The sequence below is a fragment of the Hemiscyllium ocellatum genome, chromosome 22 (genome assembly GCF_020745735.1).
Source record: "Hemiscyllium ocellatum isolate sHemOce1 chromosome 22, sHemOce1.pat.X.cur, whole genome shotgun sequence".
Taxonomy (NCBI): Eukaryota; Metazoa; Chordata; class Chondrichthyes; order Orectolobiformes; family Hemiscylliidae; genus Hemiscyllium; species Hemiscyllium ocellatum.
Genome location: NC_083422.1, coordinates 13,287,608 through 13,309,606, shown reverse-complemented (window position 1 = coordinate 13,309,606; position 21,999 = coordinate 13,287,608). Strand labels below are relative to the sequence as shown.

General features: G+C 39.6%; 1 protein-coding gene across 4 annotated transcripts in view; it reads left to right on the top strand.

Moving 5' to 3' along the window:
- The window catches only part of prkg1b (protein kinase cGMP-dependent 1b), an 827,021-nt gene that overhangs the window by 738,346 nt on the left and 66,676 nt on the right, over positions 1 to 21,999 (top strand). For all 4 annotated transcript variants that reach the window (XM_060841873.1, XM_060841874.1, XM_060841872.1 and 1 more), the window contains one exon: positions 5,723 to 5,819. In XM_060841873.1, the coding sequence (XP_060697856.1) occupies positions 5,723 to 5,819 (97 nt within the window). The remainder of the gene's footprint in view (positions 1 to 5,722; positions 5,820 to 21,999) is intronic.

The following is a 21,999-nucleotide window of genomic DNA, read 5'->3' as shown; positions in this document are numbered from 1 at the left end:
TAATTGAATAGCCCACCAATAAATCAGGAAGGGTTGCCTCTCGGGCACGCCATTGTCTGTGCAGCGCTGTCTGAACCTCCCTCACATCATGCAAGGTTCTGAATGAGAACATCAGTTTAGAAACAGAAATTCTCCTCCTTCCATAACAACCTAATTCTGACATCAGTTGTGTTAGTTTGACAGGAAAGTCAAATATGGCAGAACATGAAAGCTAAGTAAAAGAGGATGTAAAAAAGACATGAAGGGCAAATGTTTTACACAGAGGGTGGTTCTTGTGTAGAGTAAACTTTCTGAGGAAGTGGTGGACGAGGGCACAGTTACAACATTTAAAAGACATTTGGATAAATACATGAATAGAAAAGTTTTGGAGGAATATGTGCCAGGAGCAGATAGGTGGGACTAGTTTAGTCTGGAATTATGTTTGGCATTGACTGTTTGGACCAAAGGATCCATTTCTGTGCTGTATGACTCCATGACTATTACTTTATGACTCTGTTTTTGGTGCACCTCATTATTAATCCTTTTAACTGTGTATAACATATTCCCTCAAACTTTTTTCTCATTGTTTATTTTGCAAATTCGGGTGATATAGAGGTCTCATTATTCTCTGGAAATGTATTCTGTTTGGACTTGGAAAGATTTTGTTCAATGGCTGGATGACCAATGGCTCTGATTCTCTTCCTGATAGTCTGCAGTCTATAGGTCCCCTTAAATTGGAGGACCATTAATCAGTTGGATTTTCTCTGTAGAGGCTGTCATCTCTGCTGGAACAGACTATTTCTTCTTTGCAGTTTTCTGAATCATTGGATGTTGATTATTCCTTCTCATAGATGACTTCCCTGGAAATTGTAAGCACCATATCTTCAATCCGCTGATTTTTATTGTCAATTTGTGCTGAAGCTTCACGCAATTCTGATCTCCCTCCTATAGGAAGGATGTAGTGAAATTTGAAAGGGTTCAGAAAATATTTGCAAACATGTTGCCAGGGTTGGATAGTTTGAGCTATAAGGAGAGGCTGAACAGGCTGGGGCTGTTTTCCCTGGAGCGTCAGAGGCTGAGGGGTGACCTTATAGAGGTTTACAAAATTTTGAGGAGCATAGATAGAGTAACTAGACAAGGTCTGTTCCCTGGGGTGGGACATCCAGAACTAGAGGGCATAGGTTTAGGATGAGAGGGAAAGATTTAAAAGGGAACTAAGGGGTAACTTTTTCATACAATGGAGGTTAATTCAATTTAAAAGGCATTTGGATGGGTATATGAATAGGAAGGGTTTAGAGGGATATGGGCCAAGAGCTGGTAAATGGGACTAGATCGTGTTGGGATATCTGGTCAGCATGGACAAGTTGGACCAAAGGGTCTGTTCCATGCTATACATCTCTATGACTCTATTTGGATTGGTTTTGACTCTCTTACTGCCCTCTGTGATCGCATTATTGATAAAATCAATAATGACTGATCTCTGCCACAAATGCTGAGGATTTTTCCTGGAAACATAAAGAAGTCAATATTCTGTTTGAACTAGTTTCTTCCAAGTTAGTTCAGTGTCTAACATCAGTCCTGAATCTGCCCTAGTTATTTGTTTACTCAGCTGTGTTGCTGTCTGAGTTACATCTGTTGCAGATTTGTGAATTGAATCAAAGGGAATCTGTTCGCTGACTATCCCAATGCTTGTTTTTCTTCAAGAACTTTGCTCGCTCTTGCAATCTGAGAATTCTTCAGTGTTCACAGCAGTGGAAAATAATTGTATCATTCGCACACTTCTTGTTTACAGTATGCATCCAGTTTCCAATGTGTATGTAGCTAACCATGGAACCCCTACAGTGTGGAAGCAGGTCATTCAACCTATTAATTCTGGATCAGTGGTGCTGGAAGAGCACAGCAGTTCAGGCAGCATCCAAAGTGCAGCGAAATCGACGTTTCAGGCAAAAGCCCTTCATCAGGAATAAAGGCAGTGAGCCTGAAGTGTGGAGAGATAAGCTAGAGGAGGGTGGGGGTGGAGAGAAAGTAGCATAGAGTACAATGGGTGAGTGGGGGAGGGGATGAAGGTGATAGGTCAGGGAGGAGAGGGTGGAGTGGATGGGTGGAAAAGGAGCTAGGTAGGTAGGACAAGTCCGGACAAGTCATGGGGACAGTGCTGAGCTGGAAGTTTGGAACTAGGATGAGGTGGGGGAAGGGGAAATGAGGAAACTGTTGAAGTCCACATTGATGCCCTGGGGTTGAAGTGTTCCGAGGTGGAAGATGAGGCGTTCTTCCTCCAGGCGTCTGGTGGTGAGGGAGCGGCGGTGAAGGAGGCCCAGGACCTCCATTTCCTCGGCAGAGTGGGAGGGGGAGTTGAAATGCTGGGTGTGGGTGTGGTTGATTGGTGCAGGTGTCCCGGAGATGTTCCCTAAAGCGCTCTGCTAGGAGGTGCCCAGTCTCCCCATTGTAGAGGAGACCGCATCGGGAACAACGGATCCTAGCAGAGGGCTTTAGGGAACATCTCCAGGACACCCGCACCAATCAACCACACCGCCCCATGTCCAGCATTTCAACTCCCCCTCCCACTCTGCCGAGGACATGGAGGTCCTGGGCCTCCTTCACCGCCGCTCCCTCACCACCTCAGTGAGCAGGTCAACAACCTCATCTATTTGCTTCGCAAATGGCTGTTGGAAATGTACAGAGTTAAAGAGGAGGGCACTACATTCTATCAAACTTTAATTAATGTTTGCTTTCCAGGATGTATCAATATTTCAAATCCACTTTTAAGGAATTGTAATTGGACATTTCTTTGATCGATTTGTGAACTGATTGCTGGTCATTAACAGACGGTAGTTTGTGAAAGAGAATGGAATGCATGACATCATATTTCAGATGTTATAGAAATACTTATCCAAACTTTCTGTCCTTCAGTTTTAAATCAACCATTAAGATTTTTCTCTATAATAATTTGAAATAAGTTAAATAGATATCCTATTTGCTATTTGAAAGAAAGGAAAAGCAATAATAACTAGAGCTTGTATTTACACAACATCTTTAACAACGTAAAAAGTCCCAAATCATTTTACAGGACCGTTATCAGACAAAATTTACGTCAGTACAACATGCAATATTCACAAAGCTTAATGATGCAGGAAATATTAAGGATCATCTATGAAGGAGGGGAGCGGGGTAGTGAGGCAGATAGGTTAGAAGTGTTAGAACAGAGCTCAGGACTAAAGCAGTTGAAGACACAGCCATCAGAGATGACTGTAAAGACAAGAGTTGGAGAAACACACAAATCTTGAAGGGTTGCAAGGAAGGAAGCAGTTAGGGAGTCATGATACCATCAATGGATTTGAAAGGAAGTTGAGAATTGTAGCATTAAGGTGTTGATGGACAGGGAGCCAATCGAGATCAGCAAACAGAGGAATGTTAGTTGACCCAAAATGTAGGAAGCAGTGTTTTGGATAACTTCAGGTCTTTGTAAGGTGGAAGTTATGTGGTCAGCCAAGGGATCATTGGAACAGTCAATCGAGGAGTGACAAAGGCATCAGAAAGAGTTTCATCAGGAGAAGCACTGAGGCAAGGCCAGGGTTGGGTGATGTTACAGAGTTGAGGTAAGCAGTCTTGTCGATGGAGTGAATGTGTGATCAGAAATTTAGTTCAGAGTTATCAACAACATCATGATGTGAAGAGATTTGGATCATCCCCTCACAGTTCCCAGCATGAAGAATTGAGTTGATGCAAAAGGAAATGGAATTTGTGATAGGGGCTTAGTCGTGCTTATTTGGTGAAATTTCTGCTTATTTGTCTTGACAAGCTGGAGAGGCAGTATGAATGGTTATGGCAGGGTCGTGAGAGTTGATGATGAGGTAGAGGTTGGTGGTGACAATGTGCAGATGGAGACTAAGATTATATTTTAGGGAGATTTAACCAAGGGATTGTACAGAGATGAGAAATAGGAAGGGGCCAATGTAGTTTGTTGGGAAACTGCAGAGGTAATGTAACATGAGTGCGATGAGTAACCTTTGCTGGCTGCAATTGTGCAGAGAAGAATGGATTGAGGTGAGGATTGTTACACCCAGGAGAGGCTTTCGAGGAGGATGACATAGTCAGTTGTGTCATAGGCTGCAGAAAAATTGAGGAAGAGGAGGATAAGTTTAACACGGTCACTGTCACAGATTATTGTTTGTGACTTGGATCAGCTCTTTTGATATCATGGCAGTGACAGAAATCTAAATCAAAGGATTTAAACCGAGTGAAAGAAAAGGTTGTATTTGGAAGGTGACAAGAAACTCAAGCACTTTGGAGAAGAAAGGGAGACAAGAGTTTTTCAGGAGGGAGGGACAGTCAATAGGAGCACTTTTGGGAATTTGTCTATTTTTGATTAGCATTATAGGATCTTTCTTATCTGTCTGTGAAGATAGATAGATCATCAGTATAATATCTGAGGGTTCTCCTTTGGAGATCTGTCAGCTACTGTTGTGCAGACCCTGCATCATGTACACATTTTGATTCCTCAAATGATGGTCCTTTCTACATTTTAGAATGGAAATTACATATCAAAAGGTCCATCTTCATCAGCAGATTAGGGATGATAGTCATTTGGGGTGTTGTCAAATTTATGATGCAATGTACCTTAAAATATTCCTTCATAGATTCAGACTGGATACAAATACAGCTAAGTCTTCAATCAGCAAGTCTTTTTTTTGAAAGTATAACTGACTGCTTATAAGGAAGCATTTGTGCATTGTTACATCTCCAGACACAAATGAAGGAAGCTAATATTTTAACTGGGAAAATAATTTCAAGATGTTGTATCGAGAATAAGGCAAAGAACAGTCCTGACAATGCATTTCAGAACCTTGCAATAAAGTGGGTTAAAGGCCAATCATCAGATCATGTGGTTAACCCTTTTTTTAGCCACCAGATGCCTATCCATAGTGCATATCATCAGATTTTTCTCCTCATACCAGGGCACACCACATGTTGCTATTTTTAAAGCTGCATGCTTGTTAGTAAATGGATGTGGGGCTTCTACATTCTCATCTGTAGTTGTCAGATTCTAAATTCAGGTAATTCATTTTTGGCAGTGTTCAAGTTCTGACTTTCATATATTGTCACTCAGTTCAGAAAAGGCAACTTCTGAGTAATGCATTAATGAAGACTTTGGGCTGTGCAATACCTTGAAGCCATGTACAATGTTGTAGGAAAGTACTTTGTGATATTCACTATGAACGGTTTTCTAGTGCAAAACTGGACGTGTCTGCTCTCTGCTGACTTTTGTGGACCTGTCATTTCTGATCCCTCCCATCTCGATAAGCTCTACCAGCTGCAGACGAGGAATTGGTTTGGGAGGTACTTCTGATAATGAGATATGGAAACCTAAGAATTTACATCTTCCTTCCCTTGCCTTGAATAATTGGTTATTTAAATCTTTCGTTTTAAAAAAAATTGCCAAAGTGAAGTGAAGAAATGAGAGGCATACAGACAAATGTGTTTGGTCCAGGATTAATACCAGCAAGACCCTTAGCTACACTTTCTGAATTGATGAATGTAGGGGAGCAGCAGAATGTAAACATTTCTGGGATGTTGGATTTCTGGGGCCAGAACATGGTCAGTTTACACAAGGAAGTGTAGGTCCGGTTGATGAAGCAACTAAGATCAGATCATTTGCGTTGCCCTTCCATCCTGTAATAATGCTGCAGAATTGCCATTTCATCACAACTAAGAACTTTCCATTTTTTCATGTGACAAAATCTAGATATGAAGCTGAGTCTGCCTTCTTTTCAAACCTGAAACTATGTGATTTTAACATCATTGATACGCTGGGAGTTGGAGGATTTGGAAGAGTTGAGCTGGTAGGTGCAATTTCTTTTATAAACAGTTGGTTTATCTAACCCTGCCTCTTATTTTGTTCAGCAAAAGAATGAACTTGCATTTATATAGCACCTTTCACAATGTCAGGACATTTCAAAATGCTTTCTAGTCAAAGAAGTGGCTTTGAAGTATGTAATGAACAGAATGAAGGATGTTTTTTTTAAATTGCTGCCTAAAGTCAGAATTTCCAGTCCCACATTTTCAGTGATGGTAATGAGGGTGTGTTTTAAAGGTTATGCCAACATTAAAAAATTGTTGCTCCTTAATAAAAATGTGTAAAAATTAAAAATAAATGCTGGTACCTCAAACATACAATTTCACTCCTGTTGCAATTACTTGTTACGTTAATAGTTTTTAAATCGCATTAAAGCACCAACTCATTTTGCAGATTTTTGTACATCATGAGATGTTTATCATTGCAGTATCAGTGGGAACTATGCAAATATACTGGGGGTTTATTAAAGTGGAGGGCTGGTTGTTTGTGTAGGGAAAATTTATGCCTTTCAGATAACACAGAAATGTGAGTTAGCTTTTGAGTTTGTTGTTGGTGACATTGGAGAGCTAAAGCAGAAACTGCAAGTGAGGATATCCCAGAAAGGTCTAAGCCTTCCAACATACACTCCATTGTAAGATACATTTACACCTCAGCAAGGAAGGGTTTGTGTGAAAGTAAGTGCTTATTGGAGACCTGATCAATGGTTAATGGCACTTCCTGGAATGGGAACTGCATGTGAAAACCACACTAAATCAATCTACAGGCTCCTTACAGGCAATGGCAGGAGACATTGCAAAGTCAGCCAGGGTGCAGTCCACAGAAATAACAGGTGCCTTAGTCATCTTTCTACGTATCGTACAAAACTGTCTAGATAGAGCCAATTTTATGAATTAGGCAGCATTTCTAGGGTAGATTGATTGCACTGACACTATCACTTGTATATCCTTCAACAATTCCCTCCCTCCCTCTCTTTTATTAGAAAACCAATATTCAGAATTTGACCAGAATCTAATCTCAGAAAAGATTCTGAGAGTTACTATTCTTTTATCAGAGAATGTTGACCATGCAAATATCTTGTTGCAATTATACATTCCTTAAGTGAGGTTGAAAAATAGCGAAAGTGAATCTTACAATATTTTACAATATGACCCACAGTGAATTGGCAGAATGATGTAGCACACTGTATTCTTTACAGCGTTAGCATGGAAGGAGGTGCATGAGTGTTTGTCCCCTGTCAAATAGCAATCCTTCCTACTTGGATCCATGCACCTTTTTTAGCTTTTACCAAGCACTCAACCTCAAATTCATAGCTGCCCACTGAAATAGACACTAGAGATCTGCTTGATCACTATTAGTAGCACAGAGTGACAGAAATGGATGTTACAGTCACACAAATCTTTGACTTTCATTTTGAGCTCCTGGGCAGTGTTATTAATTTTGTTGCTATATGGTGCAGATTCCCTTTCTAGAAAACCCTCTTTGTAATATCAGATGCCACGTCCATTGTTCCAGTGGCATTGTACAACTGTTATCAAAGAACAACTTGCATTTATCCAATACTTTTCAGTTACTTCAGGGCATCCCATAGTGCTTCAATGAAGGCAGCATGGTGGCTCAGTGGTTAGTACTGCTGCCTCACTGCACCAGGGTTTGATTCCATCCTCGGGTGACTGTATGGATTTTGTACATTCTCCCTGTTTCTGCATGGATTTCCTCTGGGTGCAGCAGTTTACTCCCAGAGTCCAAAGATCTGCAGGTTAGGTGAATTAGCCTTGCTAAATTGCCCTGTAGTGTCCAGGGCCATGCAACTATGTGAATTAGTCCTGGAAAATGTAATGTTACAAGGAGAGGGTAGGGGGTGGGTCTGGATGAGATGCTCTTCGGAGGGTCAGTGTTAGACCGAATCAGCCAAACGTCTTGCTTCCACACTGTAGGGATCCTATGAAGTACTTCAACAGTGTTCATCATTGTTGTAATGTAGGGAAAAAGTGAAGCCAGTTTTTTGCACAGCAAGATCCCATGAACAGCAATGTTTCCGTTTTCCTGGATAGTGACATTAGTTGTGAGAGGGACATTAGCCAGAGCACTAAAAGAGCTCCTGTGTTGTTTTTTTGAAGGATGTAACAGTATCTTTCATATCAACAACATATTTGATACTGTATTAAAGTGTCAAGTGAGATTGTGTGCTCAGATCGCTGCTGTGGGACTTAACCCTGTAACCTTCTCATTCAGAGACAAGTGTGAAACCACTGAATCTAACCAGGATTGTTAACAGTCATTTATTGTGTTTTGTGTTCTTAGCAGCAATCCTCGTTTTTGAAGGGAACATATATTGTGAAATCATAATGAATGAAATCATGAATTATTGTGGTACTTTTGGTCAAATTGATTGATCTCTTCCGCAAAGCCTTTCATGTGCGGGTCAATGACTATTATTCACCATCTGGATGTTCTCATGCTAAGCCTTATGTTTATTCTCTTTCTTAGCCACAAAAAATATCTAGCCATACCATAATACCAAAATACCATCCACAGAAATCTTCTTAGCCTCTTCAATGAAGAGTCTCATTTTTTGTTTCATGGGAACCTAAATGTTCCCATGCTGCCTTTGATTGACCAATTGTTAGTTATATTTTCTATGAACCTGTATGGATGGCTGGCATGTGGTTCAGGATACATGGCCTCTCAGTCATGTTTTAATTATAAAACAACTGATGCGAGCCAAGGAATGTATTCCATGTTTGTCCAATTTGAGGTAAAAAGTTTTGCGAAAATGTTAACTTTTGTTCTGCACAGTAGGTAAATATTTAACCCCTTATGACATCTTAGAAAACAGGCATGCAAGAAATAGTAGAGAATACAGTTAAAATTTACCAACAAGAGCTCCCAAGTTCAATATTATGATTGTAGGTGATCCCATGCAGTAAACTAACATCTCAGTACATTTCCATTAAGGGACTGAAGTATTCCATTTTGCCCAGCTCTCTCTTTTTTAATTTAATATACATATACACACAAAATTGACAACACAATGTAGCTGCCTATTGCCGAAGCAAGCAAATTTTTCACTTCTAGTGGGGAAATGTAGCAGAGTGGTTTCTGTAATGAGTGGGGGATTTGCAACTAAACTTCAATTCAGCTCAAACGTTGAAAATCCACTCCTTTCTCTTTTACCAATAAAATAAAGATAGAAAGGCATTAGGGTACCCTCAGTCCATTTTATCTTTCAACTCTACAACTAAATCTTCAAAGACCGTCTTCATTCTTTATTAGCCTATTATACTTCAAGTAATACATTTTTACGTGGATGCTGCATATATCTTATATAACCACATGAATGAGAGTTATCTTCTAGATCGTGACTTGAGATTTCACATTGATATGAATGGGCATTGCTCTCTAAATGAAAGACTTCATCTTACACCTATGAATGGAAGTGTCTGTGTGAAAATAAACATGTATTTAAGATGACAATCTAAGCTATAAATATGTTTATTGATGGCTTTTGCCTGGTTCCCTCCAGCTTGTTAATCAGATCTTTACTTAAACTGGTTGCCTCTTATTTTACTTTTCATTATGCTTTAGGATGCGGATTGAGCTTTGAAGTCACGGAGCGTAAGGGTAGGGAGGGGAAGAGCAATGAGTGAACTAGGAACTAAATTAGGAACGAACACGAGGTCTGAACTGAGGCAAGCACGGAGCTGCCTGAAGTTTGAAAAGTGACCAATGTCACGAGATGTGTTCACGTTTTTGTGGATAAGGAAAGAAGCATTCTTTGGCCTGAGACTTTTGCAACTGCACTTTTGCAACATATTTGTCTTACATAAATACTGGCTGTCTTAAAGCAATCGTCCATCCCAATATGGTTTACACTCAATATTAGGGGCTGATCTGTTATCCCAAACAGCAGTGTGAGACTTCCAGAAGGAGGAAATCTTGCTCCATATCAGTGTCACTTTTTGTGTTCATATTTGATGTGCATGCAACGTCGATCATGGGTTCAAAAGTGGTTTCAATTTCTAACTTGTGGAATGTGAAAGTATCTTGAATCATATTTGACCCTATTAAATTTGTTCTCTTCCCACTGAGTTATTGCCATTTTGTATTCAATTTGTGTCTTTCAAGAGTTTTAAACTCAAAGACACAATGTTAGTATGATATATATTTTTCATACTCAAGGACACATGCTTGATGTAATGCTTTTAATCATGAATATTAATGGTCTTGAATGTTATTGAGTGTGGTACTAATCACTTAAGGGCTTGAATTCACTGGGCATTTGACAAAAAGCAGCAACATGTTTAATTGAGTTTTGATACATTGAATCTTGTGTTAAACCATACGAATGAGTATTTTAAAGAAATAACTAACAATTCTGTGCTGACAATGGTAGGTGTCTGAATCATCATCACGCATGGTAGACAGTTTTTCTCCTTAAATAATGCAACTACAACTGAAATATTGTAAACCAGGCAAACAGGTCCTTAATAAGCAATGCTGCGCAAGAAATGGGCAAATGCATCTGCACTTATTTAAAGCTTTTTTTTATTTTAATATTCTATGATGGAGACCATTATAGTTTTGGAGATTTATCTGTCTGAAGTCCCATAACTTTCTCCATTCTCCAGTTCCTATTTCCTGCTTTTCTGACACTAGCCTACTAAGCATTTTCTTCTCAACCTCAAGTGCCATTAACTGTCTTGGTCTTACACTCCAAAATACTTCCTCTAGATCTTAGCAAGTTTTGAGCTACACTCTCACTAGATCTTCCACGTTACTACATCTTTCCACAACTTCAGAGTCTACGTCTTTTACCAAGCATATGGATGCTAGCTTCATATCATGTTTACTAATGTTAAATCTGTTCCCCTTCCATACTTCTCTTATCTGAAATGTCATGAAATAATGACTGCATTCACAGAGTTTTACAAGTTCAAATTATTGCTATTGCCATCACCATTTTAAGAGGTGAAGTTGAACATGTTTTTTTCGCTCTACACTTTTGATCTCAAATCTATAATTTCGATGGTTAAGAGTTATAAGTGGCTAGAAAATAGTTGTGCGCATTGGACGAGGACATTGTGTGCATTAAAAGGGGAAGTTACAAAGAGAAGTAAGCAGGTAAATATGTTGCAAAATAGCAGCAGATAGAGTTCAACATGGTAAAGTGAGACATCACTGACTTTGGATATGAGAGACAAATCAGAATATTTTAATAGTGAATAATTTGGAATTATGAAGGGACAAAGAAAATTATTTATTCACAGATCACCACAAGCAGCCCATTTGATTGGCACCACATTCACTGACACTCAGAAGCTGCAATGTGTACCATCTACAAAATTCACAAAAGATCCTTAGTCAGCACCTTCCAAACCCACACTACTTCCATCTCGAAGGACAAAGGCAGCAGATACATGGGAACTCCCCGACCTGCAAGTTCCCCTTCAAACCACTCAGCATCCTGAATTGGAAACATATCACAAGTTTTTTCACTGTCACTGGGTCAAAATCCTGGAATTCTCTCCCAGAGGGCATTATATGTCTAACTACACCACATGGACTGTAGCAGTTCAAGAAGGCAGCTCACCATCACCTTCTCAAGGGCAGTTTGGGATGGGCAATAATTGCTATCCCAGCCAGCAAGTCCCACGTCCCAATATTGAATAAAAAAAAGCTTCTGCACAGGTCAGAAAAAGGTTAATGGTGTGTTGGTCTTTATCTTAAGAGAGTTCAAACTCAAAAGGGAGGAAATTATGTTTTGTTTGTACAGAGCCATGGTGAAACTCTATTTGAAATGTGCTTTCAGTGTTAAATGCTATAACTTAGGACAGTTATATTGACCTTGGTGAAAATGTATCACAAATTATCAGCATGATACTGAAGCTGAAAGGGATAAATTATTGAGATAGTAATATAAATTTCATTTGTACTGTCTAGAGTTGATCTATTTGAGGTATCTGGAATTATTAATGGATTTGATGGGCAGACGATGGCAAAGTGGTAATGCCACTGGATTTTTTTTTAATCAATAATTTGAATTTAATACAAGTCAAGACTTGAAATTAACCAGATAAAAGATGCAACAAAATTACAGTCTCTTCTTCTATAATGCAATGGTCGCATTCCTGTGCAATCCCACACTGTACAAAAATCACGCAATACAAATAAGACTTAAGAATAGATTACTTACAGTGTGGAAACAGGCCCTTTGGCCCAATAAGTCCACACCGACACGCAACCCACCCATACCCCTACATTTACCCCTTACCTAACACTACGGGCTATTTAGCATGGCCAATTCACCTGACCCGCACATCTTTGGACTGTGGGAGGAAACCAGAGCACCCGGAGGAAACCTACGCAGACATGGGGAGAACGTACAAACTCCACTCAGTCAGTTGCCTGAGGCGGGAATTGAACCTGGGTCTCAGGCGCTGTGAGGCAGCAGTGCTAAGCACTGTGCCACTGTGCTGCCCAGGAAGTGTTGGCGGTCCAATCACATTATAGCCAACACAGATTTTGTAAGATTGTGATTTAAAATAGTGTTCCCTATTCACCAATTATATTACAGCTAATTCATGTTAACGAAAGGCGCATTACAGCAGAACTGATTGTACTCATCGATCATTGTAAAAACCCATCTGGTTCACTATCATTACCTTGTCTGGTCAACATGTGCCTCCAGACCCACAGCAATATGATTGGCTTTTACCTGTCTGCTAAAATGACTAAGCAAGCCACTCAGTTCAAGGGCAATTAGGGTAAGAAATTAGAATATCAAAATTGGCTTTGCCAATTTCACCCACGTTGTATGAAAGAATGAAAGAAAACAAATTTACATTTCCTTATCAGCCAACTGCCAGCATTTAGTCACTCATTGAGACTTTGGATGAGGTACCCCCATTAGTTGAGAAGAAGGCGGTTTCCTTTTTTTAAGCCCTTCATCAGGAATGGCCCAAAACGTCGATTCTCCTGCTCCTCGGATGCTGCCTGACCTGCTGTGCTTTTCCAGCGCCACACTTTTCATCTCTGATCTCCAGCATCTGCAGTCCTCACTTTCTCTTACATGTAAACCCAACACTGGGCAACTGCCCTGACATTTGGCTAATGAAGAAAAATAGATACCACTAAAATGAGGAGGACAGAGAAAGATTGGGAAGTGAGTTTTGAAGCTGAGCTTCAGGTCAAACTTGTTTGCTTCATCTTAAGGAATAGAGGGAAGGGATTTGGAGGGGAGCTGTTTATAATTGAACACAGAATGCCCTCAAGTACTGCTGTCTACACAGTGACAGCTATAGAGTTGACAGGGATGATGGAGACTGAAGTTTGCATCTTGAAGAATTCTTATGACTGCATGTATCTACATGGCTGAGATAACATCATTAGCATTCTGTAAATCATTTCCTGAGGATTTGCTTCCCTTCGATATTAAAACAACTGGTGCAGGTTTAGAATAGCACATTGGACCAATATCTCTCATTGTCCAGTGATCAGATGCATCTTGAACAATTATGGCACATGCAGGAGAGCGACAAACATGATGACCATTCTATTACTCATTTCTAGAAAAGTTTACACTGATTCCAACGGGTTCAAGAGGCACATGTACGGGATTTGCATGGTGCCTTATCATTAATGAAAGTAGGAAGAGGTCAGTGTGCTACATATCATTTTCTATCCAATTAATTCCTTTCTGCTGTTGTCCTCCAGCCAAAGCCCTAGAGAGTCGCCTAGTCCAGCAGAACAAACTTATAAGAGCTATCCTTTAACTCCTTGATATTTATAGTGTACATTTAAACAGGCAGATGCAGCAGGCAGTGACAAAGGCAAATTGTTTGTTGCTGAGAGAACTCAAGCCCAGGAACAGCAATGCCTTGTTGCAAGGGTACAAGGCCTAGTGAGACCACATCCGGGTGTTGTGTGGAGCTTTGGTCCCTTATCTGAGGAAGGATGCTCCAGCTATGAAGGAAGTCTTCATGTTATCAAACTTGGAGGTTTCCCAGACCAGTCCATCAAAAACAGGTGCCACACTGTATGAAAGAGGTATGGTTGACGAGTTCTTTTACATATATCCTATCAATCTTGTGATGATATTATTGGTTTTAATGGAAAGAATAAAGCATTTTTAACCCTTTCAATCTGCATGATCTCATTAATTACTGTTTGTCCAATAAGGAATAAGAGAGTAATTGTTGGTATATATGTGTTTTTGACTGTATTATTGTAATAAAAGGTGTGTGATCTATCCATAAATATCACTTTTAGAGATTGGATTTCAAAGTAGTGGTATATGAGTATGGGTTACTTTGTGATTTTTTTTAATGCTTCTGGCGCAGTGACCTAATCCAGTATGTGTCAGAGAGTAGGATGACTGTGAACCTCTAGAGTTAATGACAGAAGAGAGGTGGCATTTCTGACAGGAAGAATAAACATTGAAGTCTATTAGCTTGTCTTCAGTTTAGAATAGTCAAAAATTGTTTCTAATTTAGAAAACCCAAAGGGTAGATTTATACAGAGAATGGTGAGTGCGTGGAATGCGCTGTCAGCTGTGCTAATAGAGTCAGATACATTAGGGACATTTAAGTGACACTTAGATTAGATGATAGTAAAAGCTAGCTTGGAAAATAAATAGTGATATATTGAAAAGTGCCCATAAAGAGGAGGAGATGCTGGGCATTTTAAACTCATAGAGGTGTACCCAGAATTCTTTGGGAAGCTAGGGAAGAGATTTCTGGGCCCCTTGCGTTGATATTAGAATCATCCATAACCACAGGTGAGGTGCTGGTAGACTGGAGTGTGACTAACGTGGCACCACTATTTAAGAAAGGTAGTGAGGAAAAGCCAGAGAACTACTGACTGATAAGCAGGCTGCTTGTGATGATAAGCTGTTGGAAGGGATTCTGAGGAACAGGATTCACATGTATTTAGAAAGGCATGGACAGATTAAGGATAGTCAGCATGGCTTTGTGCTAGGGAAATCATTTCTCACTCATTGAATTTTTGAAGAAGTGATAAAGAAGATTTATGAAGACAGCACAATAGACATTGTCTATATGGACTTCAGCAAGGTGTTCAACAAGTTCTGCATGGGAGACTGGTTAGCAAGGTTGGATCAGGTACAATACATGGCAAGCGAGCCATTTGGATACAAAATTGGCTTGAAGGCAGGAGACAGAGGGTGGTGGTAGAGGGCTGCCTTTCAGACTGAAGGTCTGTGACCAGTGGTGTGCCACAATGATCGGTGCCAAGACCATAGTCTTTTGTTATTTCTATAAACAATTTAGATGTGAATATAGGAGGTATGGTGTGTATGTTTGCAGGTGACATCAAAATTGGAGGTGTAGTGGACAAGGAAGAAGGTTACCTGAGAGTACAATGGGATCTTGATCAAATGAACCAATGAGCTGAGGAGTAGCAGATGGAGTTTAATTTAGATAAAGTGAGGTGCTGCATTTTGGAAAAGCAAATCAGAGCAGAACTTATACACATAATGGTAAGGTCCTGGAGAGGGTTCCTGAAAAAAAGTGTAGGTTCACAATTCTTTGAAAGTAGAGTCACAGGTAGACGTTAGTAAAGAAGGTGTTTGGTATGCTTTCCTTTATTGGTCAGTGCATTGAATTTAGGAGTTGGGAGATTATGTTATGGCTGTACAGGACATTGGTTAGGCCACTTTTGGAATACTGCATTCAATCTTGGTCTCCTTGCCATAGGAAAGCTGTTATAAAACTTGAAAGGGTTCAACAAAGAATTACAAGGATATTGCTAGGGTTGGAAGGTTTGAGCGATAGGGAGAGACTGAATATGGTGGGGCTATATTCCCTGGAGTATCGGAGGCTGATATGTATTGTATAGAGATTTATAAGATCATGAGGGGCATGGATAGGGTGAATAGCTAAGGTCTTTTCTCCAGGGTAGTGGAGTACAAAACAAGAGGGCATAGGTTTAAGGTGAGAGGGGAAAGATTTGCAAGTGGCCTAAGGGGCAACTTTTTCATGCAAAAGGTGGTATGTGTATGGAATAAGCTGTCAGAGGAGGTGGTGGAGGCTAGTACAATTACAACATTTAAAAGGCATCTGGATGGGTACGTGAATAGGAAGGTTTAGAGGGATATGGATCAAGTGCTGGCAAATGGGACTAGATGAATTCAGGATATCTGGTCAGAATGGACAGGTTGGATCAAAGGGTTTGTTTCCGTGCTGTATATCTCTATGACTCTAGGTATAAAGCAGCTCAAGGAAAACACAGCTGCCTCAGTTGAAAAATTTAGCTTGTAATGCTTCCAAACTTGGTAAACTTGTTTTGATATCTGCAGGTTATTAGAACCGAAAATATTTAGGAGTTTAGAGTTGATAGAGAATATGCGTCAGACAGATTTGGGAAGAACTCATTGAATTGTCTCCCAGTCCATGGCAAAGAAACTGTCAGGAACCTGTTAAGTAGAACTCTAAGAATTTGAGAAGTGGCATGTAGTTTTTCTGAATTTAAATCTCTAAATTCATGGTGTTGGAAAATAGATAGAAAGAGATAGAGTGTGGTGCTGGAAAAGCACAGCAGGTTTGGCAGCATCTGAGGAGCAGAAAAATCAATGAGAAAATTTTGTTTTCCAGTTTATTTGAAGGTTTTTCTAAACAGTGTTCTATAATTGGAAAGGTTTGTTTAAAATCTGTTTCTTCTTTTGTGTATTATGTTTCTGCAATGACTGAAACAGTGGGATGACTGACAACCATATTAACTAAATTTTTTAAATTTAAAATTTGGGTGGCACAGTGGTTAGCACTGTTGCCTCACAGTGCTAGAGATCCGGGTTCAATTCCTGCCTCAGGCAACTGTCTATGTGAAGTTTGCACATTCTCCCCGTGTCTGCGTGGGTTTCCTCTGGGTGTTCTGGTTTCCTCCTACAGTCCAAAAATGTGCAGGTTAGGTGACTTGGCCATGCTCAATTGCCTGTCGTGTAAATGTAGGGGAACGGGTCTGGATAGGTTACTCTTTGGCGGGTCAATGTGGACTTGTTGAGCTGAAGGGCCTGTTTCTACACTGTCAGTACCAGTAATCTAAAAAAAAATGCACCTTTTATCAAGTTAGATTTCATTCTCTGATCTGATTTGTCCAGTCATACAATCAGCTGGGATCAGAATACAGTAGAGTAATACACTTCACAATGCGTTCTTGGTGCCATAGACTTTAACAGGAATGTGGCTCAAATGCTTTACTACCAGAGGGAAAGAGATTAAAAGCTCAAGGTTGCTGACAATCCTAGATCATTATTCTGATTATATTAGAGAACGTGCATTTGGTCTTTTCATTTTCGTCCTTGACGAGTCATCACCTTTGGGATTCATTTTAGTGTTAGACGAATGACCTTGGCCACTGCATCTTTCATGAATTAACTACAGTCTACAGTTTTGAAAAATTATGTTTTATGATCAAGAGCAGTCAGGCCTGAACTTTAAAATGAAGCACCAATGCAGTATAAATTCTCCACATAATGTTTCCAAGACAGCAGGTATTTTGCATTGAAATGCCAAATTCTTCTCCTAACTTTTTGCTGTTTTCACTTTCTATTGATTTAAAAAAAAATGAATGGGATTTTTTAAAAAAATGCCAAATTAAAATGTGTTCTTGAGCTAGTGGCTTCACTGTAATGGGAGCAAACATCTTCTGTTTTCATCATCACAACGCAGACCTTCCTAATCCAGAAAGCCCAGAAGTAAAGCAGTAAAGCCCAGAAAGCAGTCATATTTACAGAAATATGCAGTGCAGAACTACAAGCACAGCAATGCTAGTTTCAAGTCTGTCCCATATACAGAATCATAATTGAAGTCATAATCGATAGCTACCATCTGCATACAATGAAGCACAATTATTGGATTCCATTCTCTTTCTTTAAATCACTAATATCTATATTCTTGATATATTGTCTCAATGTACAAGGCATGACATCGAGCCATCCCTCCCCTAGACCCACTCACAATTTCATGTACAGGCAGTCCTCGGATCACAAATAGGTCCTGTTCAGGAGTCCATTCATAAGTTGAATTGCCCACAAGTCGAAACACAATCCGGGACAAAATAGCCATTTGTAAGTACAGGAAATGTTCATATGTTGAATCTTTATGGGATCATGTTGTAAGTGTGAGCATTCATAAATTGGCATTTCTTTGTGTCAATCAGGGGAAAAGTTAATGGTGATTTAAATTTTGGAGATTTGCTTTGCCTTCAACCCTTGCTTCAAGCTAGCAAGGTTAATTCATAATCTTTGTGTGATTGAATTTTTGCAGAGCATACAATATTCTCTGATGAATAATTATTTATGTAACATGCCATGCATATTGTACCTTCAGTATGTCCAGTATAAAGAATTTCACTTCACATGTTTAACAAATAATACCCAACATTCATGAATTTCACAAAGGTCAACATTTTATTGCCGAGGTATTTTTAACAATGACTTTTATTTTCCTGAGTCGAGAAAATAACATCTCCTATTATCACCTATTTGCAATATCATAAAACCAGCTGCCCTGAAACACCCATCGGGAAAATTGGGATGTGGTTCATCACTAAATGTGACTGGTTTTAATTTCTTTGGATCACCTATTACTGAGAATTTAAACATGCATTTATCAGATTCAATATTTTATTTGCCCTTGACATACTCCTGTTGCCAATACATTACTTAACTTTAAAACATTATATTCTACAACTGGTTTAGTTGAATGGATGAATCAAAGTTCACAATTATTCTTGTAAGATTTGATATCGTCATTCTGAGATAACAGCATGATTAACCATGGTGCGACTAAAATCTTTAAAATGATACCAGACCTACTTTGTTTAATATCTAAATCAATATATTCAAAATTCTGGCATACATGACTCCCAATTTTAAAATATACTCTAATCTCAGTTCACAAATTCTGCAGTTAGATCCCCATGAGGATCATGAAGATGTCTGAAGATGTATCCCTATAATACCAATAAAACATGGGAGGATTGATTTTTAATTGAACACAATATAAATGAATCAACTGACTTGACAAAAATAATTGTCCAATCATGCTCCATCTCAAGTTTTGTTGAATGCCTTTTTCATTGAAAGTTCACCCAATGGTATTGGGCATTCATAAGAGATTACATCAGTTATCATAAGGGGACTTTCAACTATTTCACATGGAGTTACAAATCCTTTGAATGACCTTAATGTGTTTAATTGTCAAACCTAAAAAAATACTTTTTAATTTCCTAACCTAGCATTGAACGTCTCTCTAGTGAGTCAAATAATATTTTAACCAACTGTAAAACAAGAATACTATGTAGTTAACTCCATGTCCAACACATTCATTGCAAGATTAAAGCTCTTGTGACCAATGTAATTTGGTTTGGATCAACATTATCTTCATGCTCATTGTCAGTATTCTCTTGGCCATGTGCCATTTTAATTTCTCTGCCTCTTCATCTTCAGTAGTTACTTCAAGTCATACCTGAAACACCAGTTATCATTCTTTGGGGATTCCTGACATTCCACTTGTCCATACTTTTGTTCCAGTTTGTGTCTTGTGCTTTCATAACAAGATCTTCTAACAAGATTTGCTTTCAGCCTTATTCTCCCTCATCTTAATTCTTCAATTGTATTGATGCCTGCACCCAAACTCTGGACCATTTCAAAATCTGGCTATTAGTTGGTCCTGTGTTTTTTCTCCTTGTGGAATGCACAAAGATTGAAGGAAGTAACTGTTCCCCAGAAATTTCTTTATAAAGCAACAGAAACCAGATTCAACAGGTTCTCCTCCAGGAACTGAATGCTGGTTCATTGTCATTCATATGATCAATCCAGGGTTCTCCAAATTGAATATGTCAATATTATACAAAAATCTGTTAAAGGCCTTGGAATGACTGTGTATTTTCCAAATCTATATAAATTCTGACCAGGTCTAATAGATGTTTAACATATCGGGCTAAATCTTAGCAAAAATGGCTGAGTGTAACTTCAGAGTGTTTTACAGAGAGTTTCTCTCTGTGAGCTGCAGTGAATTACTTCGTGCAGTTTTCCACAGCTTATTACATTGCACCATAATTGTACTCAGCTCATCTGAAGGAACTCTCATTGAAGACAATTCAATAGCCTCCCATATCACCTTCACATCCTGAAGGGGCCTTTAACTGTCATTTCTTCACATGGAGGTCATTTGCAGTAACTGGAGTTTACTGCTGACCCCAGGCATTTGCTCCTCCCTAATTTCTCTGCATCTTTATTGTACTGCAGCCTCAGTAATGATAACTCCTACAGATGGATCGATTGATCACAGTTCCAATAATCCTGTGCGAACAGTGTCAGAAAGAGTTCTAAATAATGGGAGCAGCCAACATTCATATTACACACTAATGAAGGTTTAGCATTGTTCTCCCTACAGTGGGACATGGAAAATTCTGAAAAGAAGAGTCACAGAAAGCTTTTGACATTGGGAACCATATTCCAATAAATGCGGTGCTGCTACGCCACGCAAAGACAGTGGGAGGTTGTATTTGCAGCAGATGTATTGAAACCTTGCCCCTGACTAACTTGGAAAGGCAGACCCCTGCCTGACCTCCGTACACTTCCCCAACTATTTCCTGCTGATTCCTTGAATGCTTGCACTTGATGTGCAGGACTGAGCATGTTCCACTCCTTGGTGCAGAAACTCCTGACTGCTCCATAGGCATTGGCCATGTATATACAGCGTGTTTGCGGTTTGTGACATTAATTTAGCACAGTGCCGTATGTCCACCTGCTTGACTGATCACTGCTGACAACCATGAAAAACTGCCTGACTTTGTTTTTGAATGAAATGGCAAGGCAGGACATACGCCTATGAGCCTTTGGTATCTGAAGGAGTTGGCAAAGTGCAAAAAGACAAGACTAGGCAGTGCAGAGGTGTTGTGAGCATCCAAATAGACATGAAGAGAATCAGTGTAAGAAAGCAAGCAAGGGACCATGAAGGTGCGCCCTGCTCCAAAGCAAGAGTTGGGTGCCTGTTCCTAAACTACCTGTCCCTGCAAAGTTGTCCAGCAGCAGAATTATAATGTAAGGTGTTGCTTTGCTCCAAAGTGCAATGTTGAACTGGGTAATTGTGTTCTAAGTGGGTCAGAGATGTGCCATGATGCAGTGGGGAGGCTGGTGTACGTCTAGCGCCAACCTCCGCTGAGGGCCAGACATTGCAGTCAGTCACTTCCCTTGGAGCATGCTCTGAGGTGCCAGGGACTGCTGGCCAAGATGGAGGCTCAGAGGAGCAAGCTGTGAGCTGGAGCCAGCAGGTACCGCACCTGACTTTCATGTCAGAAATTTTCATTGTCTCGTTTCTGTTTTCTGCCTGGAAGAATAGTAATCTGCTTGGAAGTGAGGTGAGATTAGATATTAATGAGGTTTTAATGCGATGGAAATAGGTTTCTTGTCACTCACCAGTAAGATTTTAATCTCAACATGAAAACCCTGTGTGGAAAATTGGATCTTTCTTTTACAGTCACGAGTATCATTCTTCCGATCCTATCATGTTTTTCCAACTGACTCACCATTTCTCAGTCCTTCAGGGACTGAGAAAATTCTCCCCATTATATTTCATTTCCTTTAGATTCCCAAAAAGGAAGCCCAACATAATCCTAAATCATCTTCATCATCCAACTGAAAAACATCCCTTTTACAAAATGCTTATGAACTTGGTTCTTGTAGGATCAACTATATTCAGGTCATCTCTTGATGGTTTTTGGTAGAGCTATAATCTGTGTCCACATGTCAACTTCATTATTCCCCTGGTCATAGTGCTTAAGAGTATCGGAGGGTAATCTTATCCTGACAATTCCATTGTCTGTTGTCATTTACCGCAATGAATTTTGATTAGAATTTTAATTTTACAATTGAAAATCTTTTTCTTTGTTTCCAATCTTAAACTCTGGTAGCTTTTCTTTGCTGCCATGTTCTAATTCAGAAAGCCTAGTAGCAATGGATAGAACTAGAGGCAACCTTTACACACTTTATAAACATTGATTTAGAGAGCTACACATTATGGAACATGCATCTTCCAATCCAGCAGCCTTAGATTTCCTTTCTTTCTATGTATAGGAGCACAAGCGAATCTCCAGTTAATGTCCGCATGCATGTGGAATTACTATGCAATTAACATTGGGAAGGA